The sequence below is a fragment of the Staurois parvus genome, unplaced genomic scaffold (genome assembly GCF_062004578.1).
Source record: "Staurois parvus isolate SC_StPar_1 unplaced genomic scaffold, SC_StPar_1.0 ptg000142l, whole genome shotgun sequence".
Taxonomy (NCBI): Eukaryota; Metazoa; Chordata; class Amphibia; order Anura; family Ranidae; genus Staurois; species Staurois parvus.
In genome coordinates this window covers 3,736,420-3,751,117 of record NW_028317938.1, presented here as the reverse complement: position 1 = coordinate 3,751,117, position 14,698 = coordinate 3,736,420, and the positions used below count along the sequence as shown (strand labels likewise).

The following is a 14,698-nucleotide window of genomic DNA, read 5'->3' as shown; positions in this document are numbered from 1 at the left end:
GCTCAACCCAACCCTTCTGCTCTTCCTTTCGTTTGAACTTGGCCTTCCTTCCCCTCTTTTCTTTCTTGCCCTGAGAATTGTTTCTTACTGGACAATGCAACATGGACCTGAAAGCAGTATCACATACGTACTGCTGCACCATTATGAGAAGTCACTGGAGTGATGATAACAAGCATTGTAACCCCCTTTTGAAACCTAACATTTGAAAATTTAACAAAACATTGAATGAGAAAAAAATACACAGCATATTATTCTGAGATGGACATCCTTTAAGTCCCCATCCACATCTACACTTTTCTAAAGGATGTGTGTATATGTATGCGTGTATCTATGTCAACCAAGAAACTAAGCCTATGCAAGCTTGTACCCTAGCCTGCTCTAGTAAGAGAAATACCCATTAGTTGAAAAGGACCAGTGCCTTTGATGCAGCCAGTTTAACCTGGCGAAACCGGTCAGGCATATTTTACTGCCACCAGCTTCACTATTGCTTGTCTACTAGATACCAGCAAAGAATTATTATGGCCTGATTGATAAGTATAATATAGGGGAATGACTGAATTGATGTGACACTCTTTCAAGAGCTGAACCAGCCCTGGTTTGCCATTATCTATCATACCAGTTGATACCCTTACCACTGTGGGATTTGGTTATGATCATATGATGTTATATTAAGTGTTTGAATGGTCTTCCATTTTCTGTATTACCCCCCACTAATGGGACTCTGTGCACATCATAACAGATTATTATTAAATGAACCTGCCTGATGGCGATGAGGTCCCTAAAGATGGCTATATTCATGGATTACAAAAGATAGAGCCAATACTTTCATGTGTGATGGAAATCTGTTCCATATTTGGATGAACTTTCAAGGTGTTTGTATGGAATCTGTGAGAGGGAGGAAATTTATACTTTCGAAATGCTGTTTACATGCTTCTATGACCTCCTCTGACCACAGTATTAAGTTGATACATTGAGAATATAATTTATAACACATGGAGGTCTGTGAGAGGAAGGCAGCAAACACCAGCCAGGAAGGGTCCACTTAACCATCCAGTTGTGACCCCAATCACCTCCTCTGGACCACAACATTTGTGTTATTCACCTTTGGAAGGCCGAATACATAAAGAGTAGACTCTGGGACTCAATTTTTCAGTCACATATATGACCACTCTCTGATTGCTATTTGGAAGGGAAGGAAGCAACTGATAATTTGGAAATATACAGAGTGCTGAGTCCACATTTTGATTATAAAGTCTTGACATTGGGCCTTACACTCCACAGGAGGGTCTGTATATCCTTTATATAATAAGAACTGCGATATGCAACTATGGGACAATTCTACTCCTATTCATTGTATTTGTCATTTTTTTTCTTGGGTTGTGATATACACCCCTTTATAGAGCATTCCCCGTTTGAAGCAAACAGTTTTTATTTATAGAACAGAGGCTGATCATCCCATATTCAAGGGCATCTTTTGCAAATTAAAAAAAAAACATTAAAGCTTCTATTCCTTTTTCTCGTGATCTTTTTACACAGAAAAACACTGGAAATTATTGTTAACAAATACAAACAGGCATACAAAACAGGGGTATGAGGGTTACCTATCAATTTCTTCTTTAATATATGTAGTGTAGCTGCTGCCATCATATGACAAAAGCAGGCCTCCGTCGCTCAACCTGTGCACATCCACTTCTACATACGAGTGGTTCATTATCACTACGTAAGAATTTGGAGACTGACGTGTAACCTAAATTTATCATAAAACAATATTATGAGTATTGGTTATGTCCATTCATTACATATAATATTAACTATATAAAAACGATCTGCAAATGTGATTAAAATATCTTAGTTTTTGAACCAGCAGCATCACACAACAGAAACAGAGTGAAAGCAAAAAAAACAAGGTGGTCCATTGTTTTTTTTGTTTTGTTTTGTTTTTTTTAACCTTTACCTTTACATCTGCATGGTTTTCTCTTTAAAACAAGCCATACTTTCGAACTGGAGTGGAGAAGAATTTACAAAATATGCTGCAAGCAAATTAGAGGTGAAACTGCACTCTGCTACTGTTTACTCCAGCGTTTCTCTACTAGGGTACTGGGGCACCCTGGATTGCTGTGAGCATGGGACCCAGTTTGCCCAGGATTGGAGGGGCTGTCATTTATAGGGGGCCTCTGATGTGATCGGGTCTCTGACATGAAGGGGTGCCACTGATGTGATGGGAAGAAATGTAATCAGCACACCAGAGATTCCTCAAAGAGGTCCAAAGCTTTATTTTATGGTCACATTGTTTATACAAAGGCAATTTTTTCGGAGCTATGCAGGGCCCCCTCGTCATGCCTGGAGAAGAGGTCTTGTGTGGCTTCAAATTGTTGGCTTTGTACCATGTGATCAGGAAATATAGCTTTGGACTTGTTTGGAATCTCTGGAGTGCTGGTGATATTTCTTTGCATTGAGTGTCTATGGGTCCCAGCCTGTGGTCACTGCAGCATTCATCAATACTGAACAGCAATCTTCAGGAACGTGTGCGTTGGGAATAGTGCAACTGGACTGATGTGATGGGGAAAACTGATGTGAAGGGGGGATTTGGCTGTGAAGGTAATTTCATCAAAGCAGTTGTGTGCATTGTCCCAGGTTCACGTTTCCCACTGATAAGTAAAATTTAGGGTTTTTTTTTACATTTTAGACTGGGGTGCCTTGGGATTTCATACAGTTTTAAATGGTGTCATGACTGAGAAAAGGTTGAGAAATGCTGGTCTATACTGCTTATCCCTAATAGAATACCTTTGAATTAGTACAGTGGAGATATACTGTATATTATGTACATAGGTGAGTAAAGAAAGGAGAGAAAATAAGATTTTTGTATGCACTTCAAAATCCTCTACTTGGAGGCCGCTGAGGGACTGAGGGGATATACTCACACCGACAAGAGAAATGGACACTGGCAAACGAAAAAACCGAACAGGATAACAATGTCCACAACCACAACCAACCTGCCTCAGTCCTTCACACAAGTGGAACCGGGTCCTGCAAGTTATTGCATATGTAGAGTGACCCACTTTGCATGCCAGAGAAAGTAGCCAAGGCCAAACAAAAAAAAGGCTTTGGAGTAAAAAATCCAAATACCAAAACGCAATGAAGAGGCCTATAAGAGGTGCTCTGGTCAGTACTGTGCCCTCCAAAAGATAGAAGACAGAAAAGCAAGAAAGGAACTGCACTGACCACTTAGATATGACAGGGTCAGGGTTGCTATTAGGAGAGAACCACCATTCCTCTTGTAGGGGGCCTGGGCACACATGGGGACCTTGACAGCAGAGGGAATTGGTGCGGCGGGCAGGAGAAGCAATTACAGAAGGATGCCCGGTGCAGCTCTCTGAAGTAGCTGAAAGTCAGTTTCTTTTTCTGACACCAGCTTTCAGCTGTTGCAGGGAGACACAGACACAGGGCATTGTTCTGTAATTGCACCCCCCACCGATCCCTCTTCTTGTTGTGCCCACTTCCGATTCCCCCGTGTGCCCCCCTTTCACTGTGCTGACCCCCCCTATTCCCGCAGTACTACCAGCTCTCCTCTCCCACCAGTGCTGTGGGTACAGGGGATGTGTCACTGTTAGGATGGCAAGCAGAGGAAGCCAGTAAATATGTCATTTACTGGCTCCTTCCTTTTTTGAAAGGGCAAAGTGTGTGATTGCTATTGATCACTCCTGTGTCCACAGGTGTCCTGTGTTTACTATGCTTTAGTTTATGAATGAACAGGAGTCTCTGTCTCCTGTTCATTCAATTTCTGTGTAGCTGAGGCTGCAGAGAAAGGAATTGAAGAATCTGTGTCCTCAATTCTTTTCTCGGTTTTAAAGGTGAGATGACAGGGATCTTTTTAGACCCCACAGCATTGAAAAAAAATGCAAAAAATTAATTTTTTTTTAAATGTAAAAAATAACAATTGTAAAAAAATCATTTTTAAAAAATGAAACAAATAATGTAAAAAAAAGTGTAACATTTGTAAAAATAGTCTTACAAAAAAAACATTTAAAAATTAAGGGCTTATTCAAATGGGTTCTATGGCGCATACTGTGTGAATGAGTGGTTTGTTTGTGCAGTGGGAGCCATCTGCTACTCTATGAGGATGCAGCGGCTGTATGAACACAGCTGCGGGTCCTAATTTGATAGGTGTACAGGTGTGGGTGAATGACCCCGAATGCACACTGTCAATGTTCGGGGACCATACATCTGCATCCACATACATAACCATATATATATAAAGACCATATATAAGGTGCAGCGCTATAATAACATATAAAACACAAAAGTGCCAATATCAAATCACACTGCGGTGAAGTTAGATGAGATGAATAATAGTCTTGAAATAAATCAGGAGTGGGGATCCAAACGATCCTAATAGGTGCGTGGGATAAGATTCTGTGCAGCACACGGTGACTCTGAGGTAAGAATTACGCACTCACCAGAAGTGCGTCAAAAAAACGCATGTGGGTTTTATCCTGTAATATCAGAAAACGATCATCCGTTGCCAAGATAGAGATAGAATCCTACACCTTCCAGATCGTCCCTTGGGTATGTGCTTCAAATTTCATAAGCGCATCTCAGGCATATCACCATCCGGGGTCCCCTTTTAAGGCAGATTCTGCAAGTGGGGACTCTCATAGAAGAGAGCCCAATAAGGGACACCACATAGTGTAATACCGTATGAGCTAGGTTTATTGAAGATGCAGCATGAAAATGAATACAAAGCAGTAAAATAGAATAGAACACTGACCAGATACTGTAAAGGATGACCACCGGCGGTGGTCAGACGTCCAGATAATGCACCCCCCTGACGCGTTTCGTGCAGTGCACGTTATCAAAGGGTCCAGCCCAGGACCCTTTGATAACGTGCACTGCACGAAACGCGTCAGAGGGGCTGCATTATCTGGACGTCTGACCACCGCCGGTGGTCATCCTTTACAGTATCTGGTCAGTGTTCTATTCTATTTTACTGCTTTGTATTCATTTTCATGCTGCATCTTCAATAAACCTAGCTCATACGGTATTACACTATGTGGTGTCCCTTATTGGGCTCTCTTCTATGAGAGTCCCCACTTGCAGAATCTGCCTTAAAAGGGGACCCCGGATGGTGATATGCCTGAGATGCGCTTATGAAATTTGAAGCACATACCCAAGGGACGATCTGGAAGGTGTAGGATTCTATCTCTATCTTGGCAACGGATGATCGTTTTCTGATATTACAGGATAAAACCCACATGCTTTTTTTTGACGCACTTCTGGTGAGTGCGTAATTCTTACCTCAGAGTCACCGTGTGCTGCACAGAATCTTATCCCACGCACCTATTAGGATCGTTTGGATCCCCACTCCTGATTTATTTCAAGACTATTATTCATCTCATCTAACTTCACCGCAGTGTGATTTGATATTGGCACTTTTGTGTTTTATATGTTATTATAGCGCTGCACCTTATATATGGTCTTTATATATATATGTTTATGTATTTTATTTGAAGGTTTTCTCTTGGTTACCTTTTGGTGTTCTAGCTGCTTTCAGATTTCCGGATAGCGCTCGCTTTTATTTAATTATTTTATATATCTGCATCCACATGCCTGCCAAATGAGGACTTTAGGCTGTGTTCATACAGCTGTTCCACCCCCATAGCATAACATAGGCTGCCTGCACAAAGCAATAGCCACATAAAAAAAACAAAAACACAGATTCACACCGTACAGGCCACAGCACTTATGTGAATGAGTCCCAAGACCTCCTTTTATTGACTCAATACAGGTTTATCTTTTACATTTAAGCATGACTTTCATAATTTATGTTATGTTTGTGTCCGCTAATAATGATTTTAGTTTATTTTTTGTGAAAATATAGTTTTGATATGTTCGGGGGGGGGGGGGGGTATGTCAAGTAGACTGTATTGGGCCCGGTCAGCAGCCCTGGGCAGGGTGAAGCATTGTGGTGAAAATATTATAATTAACTGTTTTTGAGAAGGTGCTGCTGCTTGTGAACAATTTAACATATGACAACCAAGGAAGCACCTGAACATCAGTATGAGAAGGCTTTAGAGTTACATAGTCTGGTTGAAAAAAGGCAAAAGTCCATCCAGTTCAATCATTAAACACCACAGGCACCTAACTGGCCATGGTCTAAGTATGTAGTTCTGCGCTAACAAGAAGCATTAGCCCTCTGTGCAGCTTGTCCATGGCTCCTTAAAACAGTGACACCACCAACTCCTTGACAGCAGTCTGTAGGAACGCAATATGTGTGATGAAATCAACAAGTTTTTCTCCCATAGCAAAATACAACTTTTAGACGAAGCCACCCAGATCAGCTAGCAGCTAAACACTTGTGAGGGGCCCAGTACCAACCAAGTTGGGGTGAACAGGAGGGCCAAAAACATCTTAGACTACAGTCTCCTGCCATCATTTCCACCTGTGTTGTCTGAAGCGGCAGGCAGTACGATAACTCCACCCTCATTGTGATACAGGAGAGAGGACAACTGTGAGTCCATATATGCATGTGCGCCTGTGCTCTCCCCGCATTTTAGAGCTGAATTATTAAATTCAGCTAGAGAGGAAGTAAGTATTAACATTTAGCTTGTGTGGCCGAAGCACCAAAAAAAAAAAAAAAATACTCAAAACACAATAGTTGCTACTGTAGAAAATACCATATACGCAAAAAGTCTATTTTTTTTATTTTCATGCGCTCTTTGCTTGAAGAATGAAAAAACTCCCTACTATCTTTCCTACCCCCTCCATCATCGAGCACTTTCCCAGCTCCAGGACTCCGGTCCCATTTACGGCACCACTCCGCCAACTTCCTGGTCTAGCAGGAGGAAGCAGGGCATGGCTTACTATAGTACTGTGCATATGGTCAGACACAGCCTGGCTCTGGAGTGCATGCGCATGGGTGCCCCCAGAGCACATGACTCGCTAAGGAGGTACCTGGAGAAAGAAGGAGCAGACAGCACAGGCAGGGAACGGTCAAAGAGAAGGTAAGAGACTGCTCTGTGCAATATTGTTGCACAGAACCGGTAAGCATTACCGCTTTTTTTTATAAATAAAACCTTTAATATTACTTATAATAATATAATAACCTTATAGCAGTGCAGCCTCAACCTAGCATAAGCCTGAGTGAGTTGCAGAGACAGGGATAGAAAAACTCTGGACTGATAACTCCACAAGGAATCCCAAGATAATATGGCCTAGTTTGACCAGAACAGTCATGTGTCAACTGGTACACAGACACATAGGGGTTTATTTACTAAAGCTGGAGAGTCCAAAATCAGGCTCCCTTCTGCATAGAAACCAATCAGCTTCCAGGTTTCATTGCCAAAGCTTCATTGAACAAGCTGAGGTTAGAAGTTGATTGGTTTCTATGCAGAAGGGAGTCTGATTTTGGACTCTCCAGCTTTAGTAAATAAACCCCATAGTCACTATCAACCACAAGACTGTCGCAAAGAGAAATTTCCAAGATTTCCCCATCCGGCCTAAATCTACTGGCATCTGCAGATGCCTGCAGCAATTTCCAGAAATTGGGGGGCTATCACGGATTGAACAGCAGTAAAAACGAGGAAACCGGTATTTGAGGGATGACTGGGGAGACTTGCAGGATTTAACATATCCAGCATGAATCTACCAGCAGCTGTTAATAGCATAAAAATCTTCCAAACAGAGAACAGTTAAAGAGAACACGCACATTAGGCATGATGGTTGTGGGTGGGGATATTTTGTGCTGACTAATGCTTTTTTGTTGTTAGTCTCCAGTTTTCCTGTAGGCAGCAGTACAACCTGACAGTATAGGAGTTCTTGCGTCCCCCAATAAGTGACAGAGAAAAAATTACACCGTTTCCAACAGCATTACGGTTCTGCTAGTACTAGTTACTTCCAGAAACAATAAAGACTGTTTTTATTCACAAATTTTCTTTTTATTTATTTATTTCAGGTACTTATATAGCGCCATCAATTTATGCAGAGCTTTACATATACATTGTACATTCACATCAGTCCCTAACCCTCAAGGGGTTATCTAAGATCCCTAACTTACATTCATACATACATATACTAGGGCCAATTTAGACTGGATCCAATTAACCTACCAGCATGTCTTTGGAGTGTGGGAGGAAACCGGAGTACCCAGAGGAAACCCACGCAGAACATGCAAACTCCAGGCAGGTGGTTCCGTGGCTGGGATTCGAACCAATAACCCTAGTACTGCTAGCCTGAAGTATCATATTAACCAATACAAGATTTAACTGTCCCAACAAGAACAGGCCAATGACTTTATTAAAGTGCTAGTAAACTCCGCTTTGCAACTTTTACCTACAGGTAAGCTTATAATAAAAGCTTTCATGTAGGTAAAATGAATATATCCTAAGCGTGCACCACTGTTGGTGCTATATAAACCCCGTATTATAATAATAATTTAGGAAATATTCACATTTTGCAGCATTCACACTGCACTCTGAAGGGACAGCATGTTTAGGGACCCTGTGACGCAGTTGTGTCTCCCGTGTGCATATGTGGGATTGAGGTGATCACGGCTCAGCCTTTCCAATGACCAGAGCCCACGAACCCCGAAGAAAGACCAAGTAAAGATGGAACCCCTGCCAGTGGTGACATTGTGCTGCTGGAGGGCTTCGTTGTAAGGTAAGTCTTTCATATTGTGCTAGTATGCAATGCCTTTACCTTGCAGGGGGCCTGGATTGTTTTTTTTTTTACTACTACTTTAAATTTACAGGACATATACTGTACATATAAATACAATGTTCATGGACTCTTAACAAAGAAGTAGTGAAATCCGTAAATACTCAAACAATAAAACAAATTTACCTTAAGCACATATTTCTCCCCCTCATAGATGAGTTCTACATCTACTGTATTTAACAACGTGTGTGCTGGTAACACTTGCCCCCTAAAAAAAAAAAAAGTAATTAAAAGTAAACAGAAGTGGAAACTCCGCAATAAATTAAGCAATGGGAAAAACTGGATTAAATCTACAAACATAGCGAGTGAAAAAGGCAATACAAGCTGAAGCTGATTTGAAATCTGTTAGCAACCAAAGTACTGCTCACTTATCTTCTAGAGCTGGTTTGAAGATAAAAGCAAACACTTCATAGGTTGTTTTTATTGCCTTTGTTTTCTTTAGCTGAAAATAACACCTTTGTTGTATGTTTAAAGAGCATTGCCGTGCAGCAGCATATTTATAAAAGTATTTCAGAAAATATTGTATTCATTCTAATATACTAAACTAGTCCACGGTGAAAACATTTGTATGTTTAAAAGTATTTTAATGCTGATGTACTTCTAAAACATATCACAACGAACTGCTACACAACACTCAAATGTAATTGTTTAGATCTATTCCAACATAGTATATCGCCAGCATACAAGCCTGAAGCAAAACAACACTGCTACATTCATCTTTAAATCATTTTATTCTCCTACTGAAATCACTGGTATATTAATTATAGATATTCATATTTTTGATTTGATCAGGCATTTCTTTTTGTCTGGTTCACATGGTTACTCTCCTCAGAGTGTGGAAAAATTCACCCGTAACATTATTCATGCTACACAGCATAGCAAGTGCAGTACAATTTTGCAGGAAACCATAAAAGAAATCCTTTATGTTGTAGTACTATATTAAAGTAGGAATATAGGCAAAACATTTTTTTTCCATTTTGGATTCAGTAATGGAGGATTATAACCACTGTCAGTTTATTTTTTGTTGTAGGTGTCCCACTGGGGAGATTTACCTCCACTTCCTGTCCAAAAGCCAAAACAGGAAATGCAGGGAAATCCCTGCAAATTAAGGGAGTTTCTTGGGGATACCCAGATCAATAGAACAAGTGTCCCCATTAGAAAATTTCACCTCTATTAATTTTATGGGGACAGCCCAAAATTAGGGATTTTCTTTTATTTCACTTTCAATGATAATGGTAAACAGGACAAATGGAGAGGGTGAATCTCCCTAACATGGGCACAGAAAGCAATAAAAACCTAATAGGTGTTCTAATCCCTCTCCACTCTGTCCAAAAACTGAAAAAAAAAAAGTCTTTATTTAAACCTTAACCACTTGGTAACTGCGCTATTGCCAAATGATGGCTACAGCGCGGTTACCCAGTTCTGGGAGGGCAACATATGACGTCCTTCCAGAACGTCCCCTCCCACGTGCCCCCAGGGGCGCGCACCCAGCAATCTCCGTGATCACTGTATCCTTTGGACACAGCAGATCACGGAGTAAATACAGTTGCCGGTTATCAGCAGCACTTTCCTCATGCTGTAACAGCGTGAGCAAAGTACTAACAATAACTGGCAGCTATCACAGAGGAGATCGGCACTGATCATCAGGGCACTGATGATCAGTGCCCTGATGATCAGTGCCCAGCAGTGCCATCCATCAGTGTCCAGCAGTGCCATCCACCAGTGCCCAGCAGTGCCCCCCATCAATGCTGCCCAGCAGTTGCGTCTGTCAGTGCCAACAGTCAGTACCGCCAGTCAGCGCCGCCAGTCAGCGCCGCCTATCAGTGACCATCATTGCTGCATATTAGTGCAGCATCATCAGTGCCTCCTCATCAATGCCCACCAGTGCTGCCTCATCAGTGCCACCTCATCAGTGCAGTCTATCCATGCCCATCAGTGCTGCCTATCTGTGCCACCTCATCAGTGCTGCCCAGCAGTTGCGCCCATCAGTGCCAACAGTCAGTACCGCCAGTCAGCGCCGCCTATCAGTGACCACCATTGCTGCATATTAGTGCAGCATCATCAGTGCCTCCTCAGCAATGCCCACCAGTGCTGCCTCATCAGTGTCACCACATCAGTGCAGCCTATCCGTGCCCATCAGTGCTGCCTATCCATGCCACCTCATCAGTGCCCATCAGTGCTGCCTATCAGTGCAGCCTCATCAACGCACATCAGTGAAGGAGAAAAATTACCTGTTTGCAAAATTTTATAATAGAAACAAAGAAAACCTTTTTTTTTTCCAAATGTTTTGCTCTTTTTGTTGTTTATAGTGCAAAAAATAAAATACCCATTTGTGATTAAATACTACCAAAAGAAAGCTCTATTTGTGTGAAAAAAATGATAACAATTTCATATGGGTTCAGTGTTGCATGACCGCACAATTGTCATTAAAAATGCGACAACACTAAAAGCTGAAAATTGTCTGGGGCAGGAAGGGGGTATAAGTGCCCAATGGGCAAGTGGTTAAACTTGCCATGGACCGGTCATCAGATTTTATTTTTAATGGCAAGTGCAGAATGTTAATGTGTCAGCAAAATACTCTCTGCTTTGTTCTCTAGAAGAATGGCACTATTTTTGTTTAGACATTATACAGGGTCACAATCAGCTTGCTAGACTGAGATGCCAACACAAATGACACAATTATGTATATCCTGATACCTGTGTTCACAAATGTCTTCACAGATCAGCCCCTGCAGCGGCCAATGGCAAATGTTAGCCGTAGCAGTTCACATGGCTGCTATGCGGCCTGATGGTGGGAAGGGAGCTCCATTGGGAAGGTTGTCTGATGTCTCTACTCCAGAAGAGCTGAGGACATATGCAAAGGATCATGCTGTTTGCTAATCACGTATCTCCTTTGCACCCCCCCTCCTCCCCCAACTCATCTGTGAGCAGATTTATTGCTTTGAGTCTTCTGGTAATCCTAGCTAGAAAGTGAATAATAATCTTGTATGTGTATCACAGTATTCCAGATTTCAGGGGGAAAGACCACTGAGGAAATGCTTCTTCTTGCCTGCAACATATTGATGACATCATGTCAGCCTAAGCAAAGTCACTGAATGGAATTCAAGAACGTTTTTTAATGATAACAGGTGGGGCTTTGCTGAAATGTAATACTGTTTCTGTATATTGTAATATCAGGAATTTTATCATGAGGACTTGTAAAGATATTAAAAAGCTCCACTTCAACACCTACCTTTCCAATGAATGTAAGAAATTTGAGACACTGTTCCTGAGACTCATGTCGGCCACGTGTAGTGCTCCACATACAACTCCCAGCATAGTGTCTGGGCGCTCAGCCTGTGACATTAGAAATTCAAGTTTAAATCTACAAGCAATAGTTTAAATGTATTACTTATATGCATGTATTTAGTAATGCTGAATATACTTTTAGAAATACAGTACAATTCTTTTATGTCGGTTTCCCAGGATTTGATAGTAGCATCAAAATCCAAAAGGAGGATCTTCTATAAACACACTGAAACCCCAAGAAATGTCCGGGAAAATAATTCAGGCAGTATATTTTTCTCCATCGCAACCATTTACTTTTACAGTGCAAAATAAACCTTTTGCCATTTTATGGAATACAAATCAGGATTAGGAGGCATTATTGCACAATAAAAACAGTATTTACCCGAAAGAGGTTTAAGAGGCCCTTCTCAACCCAACTAAATATCTCTGGTATGGATACCTTCAATTAAAGTGCACGGGAAGAATCAAGACAAAAGTATTCACTATGTCTCTTCAACACAAGCACATCTCCATGTTCTACATTTTTAAAAACACTGCCAGTACAGAAAACACATGTTGATCCTGCCAGAAATCCAGTAAGCTCTTAAATGTGCAGGCATTGCGGAGATGTACTGAATATATTTTTTTTCATTACTTCTTCCCTAGTCACTTTCTTTGAAAAATACAGATTTCCTTTTGCAGCAAATGAATTATGTTATATTTATTAAGTTAATAAACTTACAGTAACATAACAGGAGCAACAATAAGCCACATATAGGTCATACATTTGAGTTATTAAGACAAGGTTCACAGAATTTACACTTTATTGGGCCTTGGAAGGATAATGATGGCACAGTAATCTTGGAGTTATACGTAAATGACACATAAAATGTAACTGATTGGCTCACTGCTTTTCCCCAAAGTCTACACAGACTTGGAAGTCATATTAAGAGACATCCCCTGCAGTAACCTCATTCCCCTTCCCAAAGATAGTAGGAGAATGTATTTCTTATAACCAATACAAATTAAGGGCTTGTTCACACCAGTCTGTATACATTATATGTTGTATAAAGCATGCCCGCTGGTTCACATTGTTAAGGAGCAGTGTGATGTGTTGTTACATCCCACTGTATGGTTTGCCTGTTTTGTTTTTTGTTTTTTTTAGTTCAGTGGTTCTCAACCTTTTCTCAGTCAAGGCACCCTTTAAAAATTATGGACAGCCCCGAGGCACCCCATTCTAAAATGTGAAAACCTATTCTAATAGGTTTATATAATGCAGCAACAACCACACGTGTAGGACATTCAACATTAGAGGTGATTTATTCTTCCAAAGCAAATACACTTTTGCACACTGGTACTGACTAGTATTCCTATGTTTTTTTTCTCTCTCAGTTATTATCCATCACTCAGCTAATGTGACCCCAGCACTGATGGAAAGGGGCAGGGGAGGGTCAAACAGGTTGCTGTGCAGGCAGCTGACATCCTCCTTAGCAACTGGTGATGTTATTGGTTGTCAGGATGCTGGCAGCTAGAAGGTCGTAATGGCGCACAATGAAGACCTGTGGCTTTGTGTAAACTAAAAGGCAGGCATGTTCCACCCGCTGGCTTGTATACAAGTTTTGGGCAATTTTTAGACATTTTGCCAAGGCACCCCTGAAGAAACCTCCAGGCACCCTGGTTGAGAAAAGCTGTTTTAGTTCATTGAAATTTCATAAATTTATACTTCTTTCAACTCTTCATATCATGCAGGGCAGCATCATGCTGTAAGGTGCAGTGCCCCGCATTGTGTACAAATGCAGACATGCAGTATTTTTATGCAACACACCTCAGCACAGTGTGAAAAGGGCACATAGAAAACAATTGTGTTCTATGTAGCATTGCAGACATGGTGTGAACAAACTCATTTTGACAAAGGACATGGTGATACAAATCCCAATTTGTTCAGAACAGAGAAAGGCAAAAACCTGCAATGTATGCCAATAATCTAGCAAAGTATTAGGTATAGTTCACTGGGAAGGGAATTATTTTCCTCAGATTTCCCCATATTAAATTGCTTTTCAGACCTTAGTGCCATAGTTCTCCCATAATTACCTGCACTTTTTCTGATATCAGCCTGTCCAGCCAGCCAGTGTCTATGCTGTTTTGCTGGAAACTTTCAGTCTCCAGAAGCTTTATCAAGTATTCCACAGTTGTTCGAAAATCTCCACGAATAGACAATTCTTTAAGAGCAACAACCATATTACTGCAAAATAAAACAATAAAGATAGAAGAGTAAGAGTCTGTGTATTTTCAGAGCCCTTAAGAAGTGAACAGGCATGGCTACTTGTGATTCCTAGACATCCAGTTTTCTTCCATATAATAAAGCAAAATCACAGACACCCAGAAGAATTTGCAATCACAGAAAATTCCAGGGTGTGATAACACAAGACTAAGGCCAGCCATACATGGGTTTATTTTCAAATGATTTTTCGTTCAAAAATTGGACCCAAGAATATCAGCCAATTTTTGCTCTGTTAGTGGGACAATGGCACCGGACGATTTTCGTGGTTCCTCCCCATTTCGTTTATCGTGCATGCTGGAAAATTCGTGAAAAACAACCGATTTTCAAAATCATTGGTGGCATCAGCGAATTACAGAACAAACGATGTTTTCGATTTTCTATCGAAAAATTGTTCGGAATTCGACCCATGTATGGCCTGCTTAAGGACCCATTCACACA

The 14,698-nt window shown here is 41.0% G+C and overlaps 1 protein-coding gene across 1 annotated transcript in view; it reads right to left on the bottom strand.

Moving 5' to 3' along the window:
• ACACA (acetyl-CoA carboxylase alpha) overlaps positions 1–14,698 on the bottom strand; it is a 535,652-nt gene that overhangs the window by 437,506 nt on the left and 83,448 nt on the right. Inside the window, exons 14-17 of the mRNA XM_089673600.1 lie at positions 14,071–14,221; positions 11,945–12,048; positions 8,839–8,920; positions 1,602–1,747 (exon numbers count right to left, since the gene is read on the bottom strand). Of these exons, the coding sequence (XP_089529726.1) occupies positions 1,602–1,747; positions 8,839–8,920; positions 11,945–12,048; positions 14,071–14,221 (483 nt within the window). The remainder of the gene's footprint in view (positions 1–1,601; positions 1,748–8,838; positions 8,921–11,944; positions 12,049–14,070; positions 14,222–14,698) is intronic.